General features: G+C 33.3%; 2 protein-coding genes and 1 long non-coding RNA gene across 4 annotated transcripts; 1 reads left to right on the forward strand and 2 right to left on the reverse strand.

Annotated features, from left to right (window-relative positions):
* Positions 1-4,473: 4,473 nt before the first annotated feature.
* Positions 4,474-7,382, forward strand: LOC132638031 (protein RGF1 INDUCIBLE TRANSCRIPTION FACTOR 1-like). Its single transcript, XM_060355024.1, has 4 exons — positions 4,474-4,488; positions 5,461-5,706; positions 5,955-6,092; positions 6,781-7,382. The coding sequence occupies exons 1-4, from the start codon at positions 4,474-4,476 to the stop codon at positions 7,132-7,134; spliced, it is 753 nt and encodes a 250-aa protein (XP_060211007.1). The 3' UTR covers positions 7,135-7,382.
* Positions 7,383-8,872: 1,490 nt separating this feature from the next.
* On the reverse strand, positions 8,873-14,528 carry LOC132637040 (heptahelical transmembrane protein 2-like). Of its 2 annotated transcripts, none has more exons than XM_060354191.1 (5): positions 13,879-14,528; positions 13,609-13,781; positions 13,182-13,274; positions 12,432-12,492; positions 8,873-9,825 (listed from the first exon to the last, which is right to left on the reverse strand). In XM_060354191.1, exons 1-5 carry the CDS (start codon positions 13,945-13,947, stop codon positions 9,142-9,144), a joined length of 1,080 nt encoding a protein of 359 aa, XP_060210174.1. In that variant the 5' UTR covers positions 13,948-14,528; the 3' UTR covers positions 8,873-9,141. The 2 variants fall into 2 exon arrangements, with proteins under 2 accessions (XP_060210174.1, XP_060210175.1); XM_060354192.1 differs by having other exon boundaries at positions 13,609-13,778; positions 13,879-14,520.
* A 6,044-nt stretch (positions 14,529-20,572) lies between these two features.
* On the reverse strand, positions 20,573-22,401 carry LOC132637041 (uncharacterized). Its single transcript, XR_009581525.1, has 2 exons — positions 21,999-22,401; positions 20,573-20,849 (listed from the first exon to the last, which is right to left on the reverse strand). It is a non-coding gene; the product is annotated as an uncharacterized LOC132637041 (long non-coding RNA).
* Positions 22,402-22,913: the final 512 nt, after the last annotated feature.

A 22,913-nucleotide genomic window follows, 5' to 3' on the forward strand; every position in this document is an offset into this window, starting at 1 on the left:
TATAGATCAAAATTCATGTACTTTGAATATCGAGAAATGAAAAGTGACACATATGGAGGGATATGTTTAAGATTCGACAGGATCCATAATTTCTACTTGGACCTTCTATAGATTATGTTTTTAAAAACTTAATGTGTATAAATGATATCTATTTCGAACCCAATAAGCAAAAGAGCTATGAATTTAGAGCTCATAAATTTAAAATCTCACCTTAGTTACTTGTAGAAATGTCACGTGGGATGAGCTTTTGCGTTGGATAATTAGCTAGGATGGCCATAATAGATGGCAAGTTGATCCAATGGGCCAGTCCGATAGACAAATTTACATGGCCCATTTGCTCAAGGTCAAGAAGTAGCTGGTCCATTTCATTTTGAAAGCAGCTTTGGCCTATGAGTAATTAAGCCATTAAGGTCTGATTTGCATCAGGTAGCCAATTTTACATGAGATATTTAAGCTATATTTATTTTTTTTCAGATTATTTGACTTGTAGTCAGTGTTAGAAAACATCGTACTAAAGCTAATATACCATGTTGTTCTTGTGATCTTTTTGGCTCCTCTTCACTAGGCTACTCCATAAAGTTCTTTGGCAAGTCCAGTTTCAGACTCGTATATCTGAAGTTTTTGAAATTTTAGACCCGTGAATCTAAAGTTTGATTTTTAAGCCACTAAACTTACAAAAAAATAAATAAATTATGAATTTGATTATTTTTAAATTTGGAACGAACAAATAAATAAATAAATAGTGCCGCATTGGAGAATATATCCTCTACATCCTAATTCTTTTTTTGTTTTCCTATTTTTTTTGTCCTTTTTATTAGTATCTTTTCTTTCAAGTTGCACCGGCATGAGAATTCTATATTAGGAAGAAAGTAGTAATTAAAAATTAGAGGACAAGTCGTGTAGAAATTAGAGCCTCATCATGTGAAGAAGCCAATTTAAATACTAAGTTTTTTTCGAACAAAACATGTATGGTTAGCAGAGATCTGCCCTCGTGTGGCTCAAACGCTGATTCATCCTTTTTGTTCCTCTCGTGCACTACTTCTGAATCTTTGACGTTTGACCAACTAAAAATACTACTTATATATAGTCGTTTTAATGGTAAACACTTAGTAATTCTCACGGTGTTTACATCAAATCGTATTAATTTATCATGATTAGAGCTGGCAAAAATGGTTAAGAAAAGCAAGTAACCATCCAATCAGACTCATTAGACACGTGTTGGATAATCAACATTTTAAAAATGCATCAAATATGGATATCATCCATATTATCGACTAAAAAAAATAGATATTCATAACATGGATATCTATATTATCAATACCCATTTGTCAGCTTGTTATTTTTATGAGTTTTTACTTTCTGGGAGTCTAAGCTTATTTGACTTTTAGCTTGTGTTTAATAGGAATATCCATATTAATCCATTTTTTATCCATGTTAAATATGAGCGTCTATTTTTAATTAAATGATTTTCGATCCGCTCATATCCGATAAGATCCGCGGGTCCGCCCAATTGCCACTCGTAATCGTGATTAAGTGATAAGTCAAGGTGAGATATTGGCTATAAGCAGAGGCCTTTTAAAGTTGTACCCTTGTGACATACTCTCTTTTTTTCAGAGTGCGATGACAATATTTCTTCTTTTTTCTGTGTGTTTGTTGGTGATTACACTAATTACTAATTCTGCCTACCCAGAGCAAGAATCAAGGACCATAAGCCTATAACACCACATTATTTTGGACAACACAAACAGTAGAGAGGCTTTGGGAATATTTGAAGAGTCCGAGGCCATTAGTCAAATGGAACAATTTGGATATCATATGTGAGTTTCAGTTCATTGGATCCTTTGCATGTGAGATTCATGACTTCCAATGATTAAAAAAAAAAAAAAAAAAAAAAAAAAAAAACCCCTTATCATTAATTAACCTTTTGCCAAGTGTGAGGACCATTCCTTATTTCTTTTAGGCTTAATACCCAGATGGACCCTTAAACTTGACATGTTTTGTAAGATAGGCATATAAACTTATAAGGTGACCAGATAGACACTTAAACTTACTCAAAGTGTATTTTTCAAGTTTTTCAGTTGTTTTGAAAACAAAAACTATATTTTTCAAACACTCACAATTTTCATGGCCAAACAAGCCCTAAATATATCACAAAATATTTTTTTTAAAATGCAAAAATAAGGCAAACGCATATACATGAGACTATAAATGTGCACTTAAACCAATAAATACTCGCTAATCGCAATTTTGCAGCTTTCAATTAACTCGGATTTTTTTTTATACTGAATAATTAAAAAACAATAACTTTAACCAATAAAAATCCTTAAAAAAAGAAATTTCAAATTAAGAAATTTCTTTTTTTTTAAGGATTTTCTTCTCGGCTTTACAGTTTTCTTAATTTGAAATTTCTTTTTTTAAGGATTTTTATTGGTTAAAGTTATTGTTTTTTAATTATTCAAGTGTAAAAAAAATCCGAGTTAATTGAAAGCTGCAAAATTGCGATTAGCGAGTATTTATTGGTTTAAGTGCACATTTATAGTCTCATGTATATGCGTTTGCCTTATTTTTGCATTTTAAAAAAAATATTTTGTGATATATTTAGGGCTTGTTTGGCCATGAAAATTGTGAGTGTTTGAAAATTATAGTTTTTGTTTTCAAAACAACTGAAAAACTTGAAAAATACACTTTGAGTAAGTTTAAGTGTCTATCTGGTCACCTTATAAGTTTATATGCCTATCTTACAAAACATGCCAAGTTTAAGGGTCCATCTAGGTATTAAGCCTTTCTTTTACAGTTTCATGGATAAACCCCAACTAACTTCTATCAAGATTGGATACTAGCTACAGTATTTAGAGGCACAGTTAGAATTTTTATTATGTGATTTCATAATATAAATATATTAACACATAAATAAATTAACAAATAAAGAAGCTAAAAGGATTCTGCTATATATATACGTAAACAATAATTTTAACTTTATACGTATATAATATAATTTTTCAATGGAAAGGAGTCGTTGCTCCCCTAGCTCCCCCTGCTTTTTTAATTTCAAGGTAGCCACACATTGGTTTAATTTGTTGAGTTGAAAAACAAGGGTATATATGTACTACGACTCACTCACGGCAAGGTTATTTGAAAACGAATTATTAACAAAGGATATGATTGACTAATTTTATAAAATTAAAGGCATATATTTAAATCCTTTCCTTTTTTGAATCAATAGTAATGCATCCTAACATACGGGGTGGAGGGACGGCTAGACGGGAACATTAGATGTACCTTTAGTAGGAGTAGCAAATGAACGGTTTGGACTAAATTTGAACGAATTAAAATTAGCTAAGTTACTAAATAGACCGGTCAATGTTAACTCGCCTAAACTTGAAAGTGTTGGAAGAATCATATTTTTATGAGTTAATTTTGCCTTCCCTAACTAGTATTTAGATGTATGCCTCTATAACTTGTACTTCGAGAGTGTTACATGTGACAAGGATTCACTGGTCACTGTTTTAATTGGATATATGCATTGAATTGCTCGATTTTTTTTTTTTTTTTAAAATACGGTAGACTAATGTACTAAAGTCACTATTATAAGGGGTATTTCTTGTTTTACTTTGCTGTAAAGCTTCAATCTCCAAGATAATATCTTGATTAAAGCATAAGGGTGCAAGAAACAATGCTGTTTCTCAAAATTAGCGAATAAGAGTACACATTAATTAATCATGTCATTAGTTTGTCTAACTAGTGCTACATGAGTTGTTTTCCTCTGTCAAATTAAAGCTGATACTAGGAAATTAAGCCCATTACACGATTATACGTATAAACAAATTAATTACTTATTCATTAACTTAATTGTTTTATTTTTCATTAGTGGAGTAGTTGATGATTTGTTGCCATGTTTTCCCTGAATCCGAGTTTCCTCGTACATGTCTTGTCTTTGCTTTATTATTTGTTCTTAAGTGATCAAACTAGATTTATCTGCTGCAGACACAATTAAGAAAGTTTTGTAATTAATTTTCAGCTAATTTATGGTAGAGTTGTTAAGGGGTCGGAGTCAATTCTGTTGTTGTTGAGAAAATCATTATAACGAGGGGGGGGGGGGGGGGGGGGGAAGAAAAGGGCAGAGAATTCTTGATTGGGCAGATGATATGGGTTTTCAGGCTAAGGAGAAAAGTTTATAATCTTTTTGCATAAAAAAGGTGGGAATGAAAGTCCTCACAAACGGGTAAGTCTTTTCGCATGCATGTTAAAAGATAAAAATGCAAGTCATAACAAATTGATATTAACTTTTTAATATATTCGACTTATTTGTTATGTTAAATTAGTCACAAACAATATCAGATTGTCATGATCTCTAAACATCAGAAAAAAAATTATAGTATGAAAGTCATGACAAACAGGAATAATTTCATGTTGTATTGAACCTTATTGTCCGGTTAGATTATCACAAATCATATCGAATCGTCAAAAGTTCTAATGATAACTTGGATGGTAGCTTGTTTGGACTTTGCAAAGCTTGAATTATATGTCGGCTTGTAATGCTCGTAAATATGCAAAATCATAAAAAAAAAATTGAATATACTCCGACCAATTTCTTCACTACCAAAGACACGAGAATCAAAGGACAAAGTAAATTGTTTTTTTTTTTTAAAAAAAATTTGTAATGCATTTCATAATTGAAGAAAGGCTCCTTTAATTGAGGGTTTAAGCTCTCAACACAAGGAGAGAGAGAAAATTTGTTTTCATATATGGGGGAACAGTGTCCATGTTCTCTTCACATATCTTACTCCTTTTTTCCTATTTCTTTGTTTCTCTACATGTTAATTAAAATAAATTAAAATTATGTTCACTAACAATTCTAATTAAGTTTTTACAAAATCAATACAATTTTAATGTGTTGTAATATGTACCTGTCATATCTTTCAGGTTATAATTAATTTCACGTATTATAGATAGTTGTAAGCCTTAGTTATCTTTTCAATAATACTTATAATAGTGTAAAGATTCTGCAGCTGGTGTATAAAGTTAAACCTTATATAAACTACAATAGAGCTCAGAGACAAATTGTTGTGTATGTACCCAAGGAATAATATATTTCCATTTCCTCTCTCTTGTGATTCTTCATAGTAAATACACTATCATCCATATATACTATAGTTCCTCCCTTTTTTCCAATCAAAGCTATTGTGTCCATTGCTTAAGTGTTTGAGTATTGATCAGAGGCGGATTTGAGCGTTGAGTCTGAAAGAACAACGGGTTCAGAATTTGAAGTTTTTGGCTTCCAATAACGATTTTGAGAGAATAACTGTTTATGTGATTATGGTAAGCTTTGGCTCCATTTCTTCACATTTCTATATATATGGTTGAATTATTCCCTCACCAAACAATACTTTTGCTTCTTAAGTTTATTTATTAATTAGCATCAACATCTACTAATTAATTATGTATTATATTTTTTATTAGGGAATTCAGAAGCCATCATGGATGAAAGCTCTTTATGTGGAGAAATTCTTTGCGCCATGCTCAATTCATGAAAGTGCTAAGAAGAATGAGAAGAATGTTTGTTGTTTGGATTGTAACATAAGTATATGTCCTCATTGTGTGACTTCTCATCGTGTCCATAGATTGCTTCAAATTAGACGCTATGTATATCATGAAGTTGTTCGACTTGAAGATTTAGAGAACCTTATAGATTGCTCCAATATTCAGGTAAGGTATTCACTAAGAAACTAAAAAAAAACCAGAAAACCGTTTATATCAAAATTTTCAGTGGAACCTGTTGGAATTTGGCTCGTCGGTAACGTTTTTGATGGAGCCAAATTCCGATGGACGGTCCATAGGAAATTAGCAATTTTCTGGAGGTGAATTGCTTTATTTATTCTACTAACCTTTGCTAAAATATAATGTTCTTGATGGTTGGTTTTGCTCTAATAATATTATTTATAACTTTTACATAGGCATATACAATAAACAATGCTAAGGTGGTATTTATCAAGAAGAGGCCTCAAAACAGGCAATTCAAAGGAGGAAACTATTGCACTTCTTGTGATAGGAGTCTTCAAGAACCATATATCCATTGCTCTCTTGGGTGCAAGGTAATTTTTTTTTAAAAGAATTTTGTGTTTTTGTGTCTCAACCATAAGTACTTATATCTACTTATCATAATTGATTTCCTACCAAGTATACTTAATTGTTATATATGCAATCCTGAACTGTATGCGTAATTACACTTAACTTGACATCCTCCAAACATAATGTAAAATTGAATATGCTTGCTACAATGAAAGTCATTTTATTTGAAAAATATTTTTTGGTGCTTTATTGATGAATGGGAAAAAAATACACTAAAGATACGACAAGTTTAATTTGATCAAATTTTGGATGTTAAAAATTAAGAATAATATTTAAGTATTAGTGGGAGCTAGTAAATATATGAAATTAAAAGTTAAGAAATCCGTTTCCCCATTCTGATGGAAAGTGTTTCCTTGATAATATTTTCCTGAAAAAGGACTTCCGTCGTACTAAATACAATCTTAAGTGAAATAACTTAAAGAATAAGACCTTAGAATTGAACTTAATATAGGAACAACTAGAGACGGATCCACAATTTCAAACTCTACGGGTTCAATCTTAAAGGTTTTTAGCATTGAACACATTGTATTTTTAAAATAATAGTAATTTTTTGTAGTTTAATTTTAATAAATTTTTACACTAAACTTATGTTCCACGTCGACAACAACATTTTTCTTGTTGGTTGACAACAGCTTTGTTTGTCATGATCAGGTAGATTTTGTGCTAAAGCACCACAAGGACCTTTCTCCATTTTTAAGGAGATGCACAACTTTACAACTTAGTTCAGACTTCTTTATTCCTCAAGACATGGGCGATGATGACATGGCCATCGGGACAACCCATTCAATGGTCGTGGACAACGACGAGCCACGGAGCTCGTCGTCGTCCACGGGCTCGGGTTCAGAGAACATGAGCTTCCCATCCACTGAGTTTGTAAGGAAGAAGAGAACTGGAATGCATGTTTGTGGAAGAACAGCTAATAATTATAAGGACATTAACGAGGAAGACATGGCTAGTAATATGAGTAGAAGAAAAGGCATTCCTCAAAGATCTCCATTGTGTTAGAACTTTAGAAGAATATTGTCTCGGTTTCAAATATTAGTCGTTTTGTCAACCTTAATTTGTGTTAACAATTCGACGTTTTAGAAGAAAGAAAGAGGCATCTATTAGTAGTACTTTTTTCAAGTCTATCGTTGCTGTTCGACTGGAGTATTAATTAAGACGTTTAAGGAGAGATAAACGAATTTAGATAAATATTCTTATTCTTAGGGAGTTAATTAGGACTAGTAAATTTTATTCTAAAAGGGCCTGAATATTAGCCCCCCGTCTCTTTTGGTGTTAATTAATTACTTGGTCGGGGTGTTTTGTCTTAATTGCATCACGTGATATTCCCTCTTCCTATTTCTTTCTGTTCTTTTTTTTTGTGATTTCAAAAGTTCAAACATCATATAATAATAGTTGGAATTGTGAATTCGAAATCTTGTTTTACCTAACGATTTCTATGCGCACAAATTTCTAAAATCACTCGAACTCTTGTGTAAGAAGAAGTAAATCAACTTTTATAATATATTACAAAATGTTGTTTCAGTTATATGACTCCTTTCATCGGAGATCGGTAAAATATAATCCATGAAATCAGTAAATAAAACATGAAAACTTTATGATCATTTTTTTCTATTTAAATTATAAAATAATTTACTCTTAAACAATTGAACACCAACACTGAACGGCTGAAGTATGACATGCAACATTTCTCCGTAATGATGTCACTTTCTCTGTGATGTGTGAAGGAATATTCGTACTGTAGTACTCAATATTGGATGGATTTATATTTTTTTCAACTCTTATTCATATGAGTACACAAATTCGAGTCTTGTGTTATTTGTAATACTTCTCTAGATTATGATATGGTTTACGTGTTGTTTTTCTTTTATTCTCTAGTTAATTTCCTGCTTAATTAACTCTTGAACTGCATTGAAAAGTTTGTCCTGCTTAGACTCTTGGTTGCCTAGACAATAGATAGGTTGCTTGCATAGACAAAACCGGTTTACGTTGAACCGTAAAGGAACATAGCTCATCTGTCTAATAATTATGCAGAGGCATATTTAGGATTTGGACTTTTGAGATGCTGTTGAACTCACTGACCGTTTTGAGTTATTGCGTATGGACTTTAAAATTTCTACATGTTTAGTAGTTTCTTAACACATAAACAAGGTTCAAGCCAAAGTTACTAGATTCGACTAAATAGCGTAATGCACAATAATATCCTATAGTAGTTTAGTATTTGGTGTATGGTACAGACAACTTGATTGTATTTATATTTCTCTTTACTATAACCTTCGTAAGTGAATATCTGTGGCATTTCAATCTACTGATGAACTTAAATCTTCCGAACTCTGTGCTACCAGAGTGTTTTCAAGCTAGCATTCTCTACCCATTCATGTATTTTGGGTAGTCGTTATAACAACTATTATTATGCCTCGATGTCAAGCTAGTTGGAATCAACAAGGCAAATCTTCAATATCTAACTATTTCCCTTCATTCATACCCTGTTTCATTCGAATAGTCAATAATTTGATGTTCTTTGGCATTAGAGGTTGTTTAATTAGATGGTCATTACAACAACTACGTACGTCTCCGTCTCAAGGTAGTTGGAGGGATCAGCTATATGAGTTTTCAATTCTTCATCCAAAAACTATATGAATCTTCAAGATTTAGCTACATGTCCCTTCATTTATACTCGTTTTCAATAATTCTGTTCTCTAGCACTATAGGTACTTAGGCGAGCAGTAGGCAAACAAAGTCTTTCAAAATAGGCATCACAATATCACGTATATACTCATAAGAATCCATGGCACAACGGACATATATGTTTTAGTAAGATACAAAGACTACAGTATGAGAATTATCAATGTTATTATATTGATGCACCGTGCACGTAAACTACTCCTAATAGAAATGGTGAAGCATCTAATTGGTAATCAACATAGTGATATCTTTCTAATTCATGTTCGTGCTAGGAGCTAGAGTAATGAAGTTCCTGAGTTGGCAATGTCATTTGAGATGTATTTTCTATCCAAGAATACCTGCATTGCACGGTGGCAATCCTCGACGCCAGTCCATAATAACAAGAGTTGCTACACTATGCGCGAAGGCTGCTGCAACAACGAGTACATGGAAGATTTGATGGCTCTGTCCTACAAGGTCAAACGCACCAGGTTTCCATCTCTCTGGAAACCTTGTAACGTAGAACACTGCTCCAGCAGCATACAAAAGTCCCATGGCGATCTCGTAGGCTAGAGCCACCAGTACCTGTGGATGATGAAAGTAAAGGGAAACAGCATGGGCTGCTGGAATCACACCTGAGAAACCCATAGCAAGAAACAAAGCAGCCCTGAATGATCTGAATTTACCAGAGGTGAGAGCCGGGGCGAAAAGTGTGATAATGACAAGGATACCGACTATAGTAATGGATGTTAGGTAAAAGAAACGCCAGCACGGTTGACAGCAGAAAGTGTAATATATGGGAGCGAAGAAAGAGCAGATGATCATGATAGAAATCCCAGAGTAATCAAGACGCCAGAAGAAGAGGGTAAATTTATGCGAGTGGCAAGCGAAAAGGTGAGAGACAGAGCTGAAGACTAAACAGATCATAGCCCCTCCTAAGAAAACAAACCAAGGCCATATGGCAACTTCATAACCATCTCCATATGCACCTAGAAATGAGGGGTTTGAGATCTGACTTGTATAAGAATCCTGCAAATCAGAAATCAAATTTTACGATGAGATGGTGCTTAGTATCTTGTTTGCAGCTCAACAATTACATAAACACAAAATTTTCCCAAAATGTGGAGGTTAAGAAGTAACCTCCATCACTTCTTTCCACTCAACAACGTTATATTAGGAAACAGTCAGATAACATCAAAGTGTTCTGTTTTTACTACTAAATCTTCAGAAGATATGCAGTTTTAGTAGGTTTGGCAATAAACTCAATTATTTCCAGCACGATTGCCTTTAGTGTCTCAGAAAAAAGAAGCTTCGTTGTGATTTCACTGTTACTCATTGAACAAAAAATCCGTTTACTGGTCTAGCATGTGTCGGGTTCATGGAGCAGCCAAGAAAGTAATAGTCATTCAAGTTCATCAAACTTTTCGACACTGATCAGTGATTACCTACCATTTGAGAATAAAAACAACTTTTTGACAATGATCAGATTCATTTCCATGTTTTAGAAATTAATGCCAATCTGACTGCTTATGACTAGCTTAACTGAGATTGAGACAACTTTGTTTTAAACAACCTATCACAGTCAGTAATCCAGATAAGTTAATATGACACTACATTTGATCTGACATTCAGCTCTAGATCTGGTCTTCCAACTTAAGTGGTGTAACAATACAAACAACCAGCTTAGTTGAAACCACAGATTTTCTATGAGAACCAAAATCAAGAATGCCTCTTAATCTTTCCTTTGCTATTTAATCCCTTCTCCTTCAACAAAAGGTTGAGCTCTCTAACCATATAATTTGTATTGCTGTTAAATTGGATGAGTTGCTAAAGCCTAAGCCATGGAGAAGTGGCCTGATTTAGTGAAAAATTGACAAAGAATTGTATGGCCGTTAGGATTTGGTCTGAGAACAGCACCAGGAATGATTTTAGAACTGTGTTAATGTCACATGTTTGGTCTCAAAAGCAAACCAAGTCGCTCCACAACTTATTTACCCCATCAAACAGGTAAAAAACATCTGGCTTTGGAAATGGTGTTAAGATACTATATATGTCTGTACGATGCCATTTCCAATAACCTGATTTTGCTAACTCTTTAGTCAAATTTAATAACTATATGGACCCCTCAAGAAGTCCTCGATCGTGGCAATGACAGTCGAGGAGTGATCAAGATAATATTATTGGGTACTTGTCTTTTGAGAAAGTATAGTCTCCTAGAAATATCCCAAAAGTTTTTCAGTTATGTTTTGTGGCACATCTTAAATTTTTTGGTTGTAAGTCAAATTTTCTAAAAGTTCTTTATTTTTTCATTCAAATTTTTTTGTTGGATATCTTTTTCTATCTAAATAGTAAACAGTAATGTTGAACCATTTCTTCTCGAAATATGAGAGGCTTCAATCAAACGACATTGTCAACAATTTAAGTGACATAAAAAAAAAAGACTCAATCTCAAAAAGATCCCCAAAACACAAATAAATAGTTCTTCCGTCTCAAATTATTTATCATGGTTGCTAAAAATAATTGTTTTAAATCATTTGTCGTTTTAAAATTTCAAGACACAATTACAATTATCTTTTCCCATTTTATCCTTAGTAGAATTTTGTCATTAATGGAAATAACACATAAATAGACTAAACATTTTATTGAGAGGATTATCACTTAGACATATATCCGTCCTAATTAATATATTTCTTATGGGGCGTGTAGAAAAGCAACAGATAATTTGAGACGGAGAGAGTAATAATAATAAATCCGAACATGCGAGATACATCTAAAAATCCTAAATTACAACGTCAAAAATCTTAGTAGGCGTTTGGCTATGAAAACCACATATTTTTCACTTTATTTGGTATTTTGGAATTGGAACTGAAGATAGAGTTGTGTTTGGTTATAATTTTAGCAAAGAATATTTGATTATTTGAATATATTGAAAGTGAAAATAAGTTTTTTGGTATTTTTCAAATTTCAGATACAACTTTAAGTTGTATTTTGAATTTTCATGGCCAAACATTAATTTTCAAATAAAGCGAAAACGTTTTTCGAAAAATAGTGAAAAAATCTAATGGCCAAACGGGCCCTTAAAACGATAAATAAATAATCGAACATGATTTACAAGATCTTTTTCTTTCTAATCACAAACAAAAGAAAAAAAGGTTTGTTGAGAAGGGACCCATCAAATAGTAAGATTCCTTGCATAGCTCATCGATATTTCAAGAATTGAATGAGTAGGACCCACCTAGGCCACACTCTTGGAAAAGTGTTGTCATCTCAAGTCTTTTAGTGGCGGAAAAGTGTTGTTATCTCAAGTCTTTTTATCGTCGTTTGCTAGGTAGTTAAAATTATTTCGGAATTATAATTTTGGGATTAATTTATTTCATCTATTGAGATTATTTTATTTCATTTAAGAAGAAATATTCCATCTTTTAAGTTGGAATGCATTTTATACTTTATTTAATACAAAATATAAATTTATTTCAGGATAAATTTATATCTTTTATCAAGATAAATTTATATCTTGTATCAAACATGATAAAAAAAAATTAGTGTTGAAATATCGGAGCTTATATCATGCACCGTCTCTATCTTAAACCAGAAATGTACCCAACTTTAACATATAAACGTAGCAGCAAACTCACCGGAAAATAATCAGCTGTCCCATTTTTCTTCATCGACATCCACCGTCCCTCACCCGCCGGTCTGTTATCCCATTTTGATATTAGTATAGGAAAGCGTAATGATCTCTTTGTTCTAATTTATATGACATAGTTGGATTTAGAGTTAACAAAAAAAATTAACCGCGATTTATTCGTGTGCCTTTGAATATTTGAAATTGTTAATTATTACCTTATTCATCCATTTTTACTTGTTATTGACTTAACACGATTATTAAGGAGCAAAAAATACAATGACAGTTTTATTATATCGTACATAATTATTACGAAGTCATCTAATAGTTGAAATCAATCAAAATATTTTATAAGTTGTGCATGCACTAATAATTCATTAAAGTTTTCAACCCAATCATTAATAACAAGAATAAAATAGGAACAAAATAGTAAATATCTCTTGGAAACGGACAACTATTTTTTATATACAGGACAGGTAAACATGGATAGAGGGAAATATGACTTATATTACTTTTAAATATGTAAATTATTTTTCAAAAAACTTAAAAATTGTATGTCTATATTCCCAGTTAAAATAAAAAAGTTTTACTCTCATAGCTCGAACTATGTCATATAAATCGTCAAAAAACTTACAAATTGTATATCCATATTCACAGTCAAAATTAAAAAATCAGTCTCATAATTCAAACTATATCCTTCAAAACAACGGGAAATAATGACAAAAAAGGACATGAAGAACGTCAAAATTACGAAAATAACCTGGAGAAACCAGAAAGCAGAGTATCCATTGCTGTCTTCTCCGTCAAGCTCATTATCATCAGCGTGATGAATATTAAAAAACCTCCCAAATGCCTATAAAAATTTATAACATAAAGCTTAATAAAACTATAAAATCAACGAAATTTAATTGCAAATGAGTGAAATTGAGTTCTCGCATTTGAGATTTGCCTAATAAGACCAAAAAAAAAAAAAAAAAAAAAAATCTAAAATCGATGAAATTCAAATGCAAATGAGTGAAATTGAGTCAAGTTGTGCAAATAGAATATTCTCCAAATTTGAAATTTGTAAAATAAAATCTAAAAAATCAACAAAATTCAAAGGTACACTACAAAGAAACTGAAATTAGCTACAAACTTCGTCTTTGCAGCTTAAATAAGATAGCTATAAAATTGAATTGAGAACTTACGTCCAAATATTAAGAGTCTCATTGTGCCAAGAGAAGATGCTAAGAGCAATATCCTTAAGAGGCCATTCACACCGATAATAATCTCTAATAAACTCATTATCTTGAAGATACACAGGTAATTCTTCAAACCTCATCAATCTACTACGCTTCAACTTCTTCTCCTTCATTTCCTGCTGGTGAAAATACCGATAAATTACACTTGAAAAAATAAAATAAACAATAATAAATAAATATTCAGACTGAGATACGGATATCTCGTTGAGATTATACGGATTCAGTATGCTCTGATTTTCCGATTTTCGAGCTCTTCTTTTTTCCTCTGTTCTTCATGTTATTCATCAAGCGATCTCAGATTCCGGCGACTTTTCGCCGGAAAATTGTACGTTGCTCTGTTATCGCCGATTTAAACCCAAAAAAAAAAAGTGATTGCTTGTAACTTGTGATTCTATCTAAATTGTTAGAGTGACGAACTACATTAGAAACTTGAGGGGCGTGACTTTCACTCAATATAGTACAATTTTCTACTTATAATAAATTATAAATTAAAATTTATAATATGTTAAATTAAAAGTGTTATATAATAAAAAAAATAATAATAAAATATTAATGAATACTAATGGTGTAGATGAATAGGTATATTAGGAATCTAAATGTAAAAATTAAAATTTATAATATGTTAAATTAAAAGTGTTATATAATAATAAATTATTAATGAATAGCATTTGATGCAAAAAATGATGTAAGGTTGGAGCTCCAAAACATTATTTTTTGTAAAAAAATAGCATTTAGTGCAAAAAATGGTGCAAGATTGGAGATAGTCTTAGACAGGTAGGAAAAATAGTTGACATGTATTTACTTTCATAGGACAAGAAACACTAATAAGCATAAACTTTGGCAAAGCTTATTAAATAAATATATTTCCAGTTCAGCATGCACTGATTTTCCGATTTTCCGGTTTTCTTAGTTGCTCTGCTTTATATGTTATTCATCAAGCGATCTCAGATTCTACGTTGCTCTGTTATATTGCTTATCTAGAGCCTGTTTGGATTAACTGAAAAAAAGTGATTTTTAAGTATAAGTGTTTAAAATACTTTTTAAGTATTAAAATTTATTTTATAAATAAGTAGCTATGTGTTTGGATAAAAGTGCTTAAAGAATTTTTAGAAGTAAGGGTAGTATTCGAATTAACAGAAATTATAAAGGATAAAAGGGTAAATTTGTCGGTCAAACCAAAATAACTTTTAAGCAAAAAAAAAATAGAGTTGAGTAACTTTTTAATTTTAACTTATTTTAAACACTTTTTAACTTAATTTAAATTATTTTCTATTTTACCAAACACTTAAATAAGTTTAAAAAGAAAAAATCTAAACTGATTTGATCAAGCCAATCATAACGGGCTCCTAAAGGGGCAAAAGGTGATTTTTTGTGACTTTGTCATCTTATGTAATTGTTTGTGACTTGTCATTTTATCGAACTGTTGGGCAACGAATTAATGAGAAACTTCACGGGCGTGACTTCTACTCAACAACTTTTCTACTTACGTAATCAAGAGACAGTTGAAAATAGTTCAACTGTATTTACTTTTTTAAGCCTTCACATCACATACAAGAAAGCACAAATAATAAAATTTAGCAAATTTATTCAAATGAAATGATATATGTGATTAGCCAATGTCAATTTACTTAAATTGAAGTGTACATATTGTTATAGTTGTAAAAAGAAATAGGAGTTCCACCTTTGTTAACAAACTGGTACAATTAGAATTCAAACGAATTAGAACATGTAATAAAGTTTAAGGCAGTACAGTTTCTTTTTAAGTTGTTTAAGCGGTAGTTTGAGTTAGTTGCAATTAAAAGTATTTTGTTTGCAAGTGTTGGGAGCTAATTATGTATTTATATAGAAGTGATGTAACAAGGAAACACGCTAGCGAATAGACGATGATGTACGTTACACGCGCGCACGATTCGATGGATAGTTTTATTCGAGATCATGATTGAGGACATAGCTTACGCTTTACGATTATTGACTTTGATCATGTTTCATTTGTCGATGGATATGTATGACACTCCTCCGTGATATCTACCTATACCCTTTTGTATACGGTAAAAACCGGATTTATGCAAGACCGGTGAGACCGAGGGTAGGAAGAAACAAGCACGAGAATGAAGTCTTTCCTTCGGATTGGGGAGATTGCACTAGATGCGATTGATCCGAGAAAAGTGAAGTAAATCTGTTTGGTCCGGTATCTCCGGAACAAACTCTGCATCGCGGTTGGTCCGGTTTCTCCATTACCGAGTTGATCGTGACCGTTAGTCCGGTTTCTCCATGACCGAGTTGATCGTGGCCGTTGGTCCAGTTAATCAGTTACAAAATTGCCACGCGTCAAGACCGTTCTTTCACATTGTACTGGCAACCGTACGGGTGTCAGACCGTGCGGCCAAACCTTATCCTTTTAGGGTTTTCTTTATTCTAAAAAGGTTTTATGTTGTATGTAAGTCCCATAAGGCAAAACTATAAATAGGGGGCATTTCCTTACTTTGAATGGTTAGCTTTTTTGAGATCAAGAACATTGTAATAGAAAATATATATTGAAGGTCTCTCTCTTTTGGTCCGGACCAGTGGTGTTTTATGCTTATTCATTCAACATAGTTGGCTTAATCATAAATTTCTATATCTTTACTCAAGTCATTAACGCAAATATTCGCATACACATGCTATAGCACGCAAATCCATAAATTTTTCTCATAAACCCAAAATAGATTAAAGTTCATTCACATATCCTATACCTCACTTATAAATTCAATTTATTACCTAAATTCAAGGTAAACAGTTTGGCGCCCACCGTGGGGCCTAGGATAATAGTGGTTTTTTAATCTTGGCACCTATCTCCTACCCGTTAGATTAAGAAATCTTTTGCTCACCTCTGTGAAAACGGTCTAAATGGCAAGCAGTGGGCAATCCGGTCATGTCAACAACAACGAAATTTTGGCCGAAAACGAGAACAGTAGGCTACGGGACCTACCAGCAGATCCCATCGACCCAAATTTTGTTGATTTGAGGGAAGGCCTCAACCGGCAGAACACCGTGAACCAGGAGAATGCCACCTAGCCGGCCACCGATCCCTTAAATACTCATAATTCAATTACTTTATCCCGGGCACAAGGCCGGCAAGTGACGGATAACCCGGATGAGGTTAACTTACATTTAATTTTTGAAATGTTACATGAACAGAGAACCGCCATCGCTGAACAAGGAATCGCAATAGCTCAGCTACAAAGCAAAAATGATAAAGCACCCCCGGAGAGGTCGAAAGGCGTCACCAAACTAAGAAGGGACGGAACACAGATGGTCGAGAGCAATGGGTTTGGAGCTGGTTCATCCACCGAAGTTCTGAGAATGCTCGAAACATTGACAAAACGTGTAGACTCAACTGAGAAGATGGTGGAAATATATAACTCTCGGGTGGATCAGATCCCAGGGGCTCCGCGTATTCTAAAAGGACCGAATTCGAAGAGGTACATTCAAAGGCCTTTTCCACCGAGTGCGGCTCCGAAATTGATCCCGAAGAGGTTCAAAATGCCGGATATCCAGAAATATGATGGCACAACGGACCCACAGGAGCACGTGACTTCATACACCTGTGCCATAAAAGGCAATGACGTCGAAGAGGATGAAATTGAGTTCGTTTTGTTGAAAAAGTTCAGAGAAACCCTATCGAAGGGAGCATTAACTTGGTACGACCATCTGCCCGAACATTCAATCACTTCGTTCGAAATGCTCGCGGATGCGTTCATAAAAGCCCATGCTGGAGCTAAAAAGGTGCAGGCCCGTAAGGCGGATATTTTCCGTATAGCCCAAAGGGATGATGAGTTGTTACGTGAATTTTGTCAACCGGTTCCAAAGGGAACGGATGGAGCTCCCTCCAGTTCTGGAGGAATGGGCTGCGCAAGCTTTTACCAAAGGGCTTAATCCTCGGAGCTCGACGACCTCGTTCAAACTAAAAGAAAACTTACTGGAATACGAGGCAGTGACCTGGGCAGATGCCCATAACAGATACGAATCAAAGATTCGGGTAGATGATGACCAGCTCGAACTTCCCCCAGGGCCGTAAACATGAGCAAAAGCTCTGAGAGATCGAGGAAAAATTACGAGCCGGAGTCAAGACCATCAAGGGAAAGGTATCGGCCGTATTCTCATTCGGAAAAGCCAAGCTTCAGGTCGGAAAAATCAAGGGTTGGTCCTAGTCAATTCTCCGATCGGGGTGATAAACGGACCAAGCGCCCGTCAAACAGTCGAGGTCTTTCATTTAGAAGCGATGCCGGAAGTTCGGTTAACAACAAAGACCTACCAAGGATATCGGAGTACAACTTCAACATCAATATTTCGGACCAAAATAGCATTTGGTGCAAAAAATTATGCAAGATTAGAGATGGCCTTAGACAGTTGGGAAAATAGTTGACCTGTATTTACTTTCTTAGGACAAGAAACACAAATAAGCATAAACTTTGGCAAATCTTATTAAATAAATATATTTCCAGTTCAGCATGCACTGATTTTCCCATTTTCCGGTTCTTCTTAGTTACTCTGCTTTACATGTTATTCATCAAGCGACCTCAGATTCTACGTTGCTCTGTTATATTGCTTATCTAGAGCCCGTTTGGATTAGCTGAAAAAAAGTGATTTTTAAGCATAAGTACTTAAAATACTTTTTAAGTACTAAAAATTATTTTATAAATAATAAGTTATGTGTTTGGATAAAAGTGCTTAAAGAATTTTTAAAAGTAAGGGTAGTGTTCGAATTAACATAAATTATAAAGGATAAAAGGGTAAATTTGTCGGTCAAACCAAAATAACTTTTAACCAAAAAACAATCAGGGTTGAGTCACTTTTTAATTTTAGCTTATTTTAAGCACTTTTTAACTTAATTTAAATTATTTTCTATTTTATCAAACACTTAAATAAGTTAAAAAAAAAAACTTCTAAGCTGATTTGATCTTAACTTATAAGCCAATCAAAGGTGATTTTTTGTGACTTTGTCATTTTATGTAATTGTTTGTGACTTGTCATTTTATCGAACTGTTGGGCAACGAATTAATGAGAAACTTCACGGGCGTGACTTCTACTCAACAACTTTTCTACTTACGTAATCAAGAGACAGTTGAAAATAGTTCAACTGTATTTACTTTTTTAAGCCTTCACATCACATACAAGAAAGCACAAATAATAAAATTTAGCAAATTTATTCAAATGAAATGATATATGTGATTAGCCAATGTCAATTTACTTAAATTGAAGTGTACATATTGTTATAGTTGTAAAAAGAAATAGGAGTTCCACCTTTGTTAACAAACTGGTACAATTAGAATTCAAACGAATTAGAACATGTAATAAAGTTTAAGGCAGTACAGTTTCTTTTTAAGTTGTTTAAGCGGTAGTTTGAGTTAGTTGCAATTAAAAGTATTTTGTTTGCAAGTGTTGGGAGCTAATTATGTATTTATATAAAAGTGATGTAACAAGGAAACACGCTAGTGAATAGACGATGATGTACGTTACACGCGCGCACGATTTGATGGATAGTTTTATTCGAGATCGTGATTGAGGACATAGCTTACGCTTTACGATCATTGACTTTGATCATGTTGCATTTGTCGATGGATATGTATGACACTCCTCCGTGATATCTACCTATACCCTTTTGTATACGGTAAAAATCGGATTTATGCAAGACCGGTGAGACCGGGGACCGAGGGTAGGAAGAAACAAGCACGAGAATGAAGTCTTTCCTTCAGACCGGGGAGATTGCACCAGATGCGATTGATCCGAGAAAAGTGAAGCAAATCTGTTTGGTCTGGTATCTCCAGAACAAACTCTGCATCGCGGTTGGTCCGGTTTCTCCATTACCGAGTTGATCGTGACCGTTAGTCCAATTTCTCCATGACCGAGTTGATCGTGGCCGTTGGTCCAGTTAATCAGTTACAAAATTTCCACGCGTCAAGACTGTTCTGTCACATTGTACTGGCAACTGTACGGGTGTCAGACCGTACGGCCCAACCTTATCCTTTTAGGGTTTTTCTTTATTCTAAAAAGGCTTTATGTTGTATGTAAGACCTATAAGACAAAACTATAAATAGGGGGCATTTCCCTACTTTGAAGGGTTAGCTTTTTTTAGATCAAGAACATTGTAATAGAAAATATATATTGAAGCTATCTCTTTTGGTCCGGACCAGTGGTGTTTTATGCTTATTCATCCAACATAGTTGGCTTAATCATAAATTTCTATATCTTTATTGTTATACCCCATTTTAACCGGAGTCAAAATAGTTTACAACATCCCGGTAATTCCGGGGTTAATTAAAGTTATGGAGTCGCCACCTAATTATTTATGGTGAATTAGGACACCTAAAGTTCATTAAAGTTATTTTCTAAAGTTAACTTCGTTTTAAGGTCTACTAACTTAAAGATTCTAGATAAGAGTTCAATTAGTCTAAAGGGAAGGTATTAGGCATCCTTTAAGACCCATTAACAATGGTTAACCGATCAGACTTATATTAGTTAGGCTAAGTGTAAATAGAAAGCTTAAAGTACGCTCAAACCAAACAATGAAAGGAAATGCTCTGCAAAGCTAATTTCGGAAAAAAAGAATTGTTTTGTATTCTATAGATTGATCGAAATAGCGGACACTTTACTGCTCTGAAAAGTAGGAAGGGGCTTCAGATTTAAACGGGTCTCCGAATGCATTTTTTGTGTAAGAGAACAGTTAATGTTAAAAGTAAGCTGAAGCTAAAAACGCTGTTTTAAATTAGAAGGATCTGATATAATCCTTATTATCCCCTTAAAAGAAATAAGTACTATATTTTTATTTTTTTATTTTTTTTAGCTTGAAACCAAATTACCACTCAAAACCGTACGTCTTACAAATGTTCAATATCCTAAAGTTATTGAATTATTAGTCCTAAAAAAAATGTTATAAGGCAAGGACTTTAAATAATTACTTAAGGTTTAGTCATCAATTAATTGTATAATAATCCTACCTTCAACAGCAAGTACATAACTGAAAATAAAATCATTCACCATCATTAGTAAGCAAAGCAAACAGAGAAAAGTGGATTAAGTAGCGCGTTCGGCTTTAATGGGAGGACAAAATCCCCTCTGTAAATTGATATTTGAGAGGCAAGAAAGATCCGTGCAGATATGTGGACTCCATAAGCGGCGTCGTTGAGTTTCAAAGTGAAACTCTTCGGCTACGGTATTCATGCAAACAAAGAAAAGAAAAAAAGAAAAAAAAACTTGTTAGAAGAGATAATCTGCTCCTTAGCAATATATGCAAACCAAAATATATCAACAAAGAAACACATTGTCAATTTTGATTCTACTAACAATATATGCAAACCAAAATATATCAACAAAAGAAGCTCATTGTCACCTTAAATTCTACAACCATCTGTAAACTAAGAATATTTTCACGTCATATTACATAATACTTTAAATAAATCAGTCTCTTATCCTTCAGAGGGGGGACAATATATCCTTAAAGAGCACAGAGTGAACTTGAAACAAATACCATCATCTTTTAATTCTTAAAATAATTACTACACAAAATAGGTCCTACATGATTTTACAAACTTAAAGTCAGGCTAATCTCCTCAATCTAATCATGCGAACACCTCAAGAAGGAATATTATCTCTTTAGCATCATTCAAATAAGTAAAGGGATATTACACTAGGTGCTATTTCTTTCTCAAACATGAAGATATATAGACATGAATACAGGTTGACTCCAACGAGAGGCATGTGTGGTCCACAACAGTTATCCCAAACAAGGTATTAATAGTCCCGGGATTACAATTCCGGGACTAATTTATACCATCTGTTGGTATTATTTTATACCATCTGAAAGATGGTATAAAATAATACCAGTATAAGTGGGTTAAGAAGGTATAAGTTGAGTTATTCCAGCACTAATTTTTATACCACGTTTGGTACAAGGTATAAAATAATCCCGGGATAAATCTATACCTTATACCAAACATGGTATAAAAATTAGTACCGGTATAATCCATGTTATACCTTAAACCAAACGACCACTAAGAGTACTAAAATAACACTATCATTCTGTCATTAGATAAAGAGAAAAAATAAAATCCTAAAGCATGATTTCTAAAGTATGAGGATTCACCTCCACCCACGACCGGTAGGTCCTGGGTTCGAGTCACACTGGAGGGGAAGTGTGGAAACACTATAAATCCTCCTAAACTGGGAGGGGAAAAAAAAAGTATGAGGATTCTGAGTACTATAACAAGGTCTAAAAATAAAAGGAAAGTCTAAAGCATGAATTCTGCTACATGATGCGATGTTTAACTAAAAGAAATAAGAGTAAGGTTGGATATTACCTCTTGTGTGTGAAGTGAACTAGTGCTTTGAAGTCTCAGATCTACTCTCCTTAAGCAAAATAGAAACGGACAGAGATTGAAAGATATCAAAATGTTAAAATTTTCTTTGAGCAAAAGTAGAAAATAGCTCAAATGAGAGGGTTTTCCGTTGTTCTCGCCTTTTTTTTTTCTTTTTTTTTTGCCTCCCCTTCTGCTGAAGCATTTAATAAAGTATATATAGATGGAAAAAACTAGAAATTGTGATTTTGGGCGGGATTTCAAAGTTGAAGAAATCTATTTGTTTTGAACGTTGGTGGTGGAAAAATAATGAGGAGAGATAGAGGTGATTTGGTAGTAGAAAAAGTAAAGATTGTGTCGTTGAGATTGGGGGAGAAGGAGCAAATTTAGGGGAAAGGTGATATGCAGTCAAAAAGGAGGAAACGTGTGGAGCCCCCAAAAAAAAGAACGAAATCAGATAAGTGAAAGTTGGACTTCTGAAAAGGACTTTTTTTTTTTTTATGAAATAGGGAAAAAGGGTAGATAGAATTATCAAGAATTTTTCCCTTGTAAAATAATATTTTGACGAAATAAAAATTATAACACGTCGTTTTAAAATACGAGCTTCAAAATGAGTCCAATATTGATATGCTTCCGAGCAATATTTAAAAATATGAAAAAGAAATGCAGTCAAAATGAGCCATAATTCATACGTCATTTTTAATTAATAATTTTTCCGAGTTAGACGGGGCGGGATACGTATCTTCTTTTCAAATCACGTTTGTAAAAGTAAATAACTCGTAATTTCTTGTAATTGTTAAATTTTTTATGAAAAATAATAATTAAACGTCAATTTTTGCAATTTTCTCATGATTTTTTTTTTTTTTTAAGGGCATCCTTACTCCGTGTTGGACTCGAAAAATTTGAAAATTAAAATAC

This window comes from Lycium barbarum, chromosome 4 (assembly GCF_019175385.1).
Source record: "Lycium barbarum isolate Lr01 chromosome 4, ASM1917538v2, whole genome shotgun sequence".
Lineage (NCBI taxonomy): Eukaryota > Viridiplantae > Streptophyta > Magnoliopsida > Solanales > Solanaceae > Lycium > Lycium barbarum.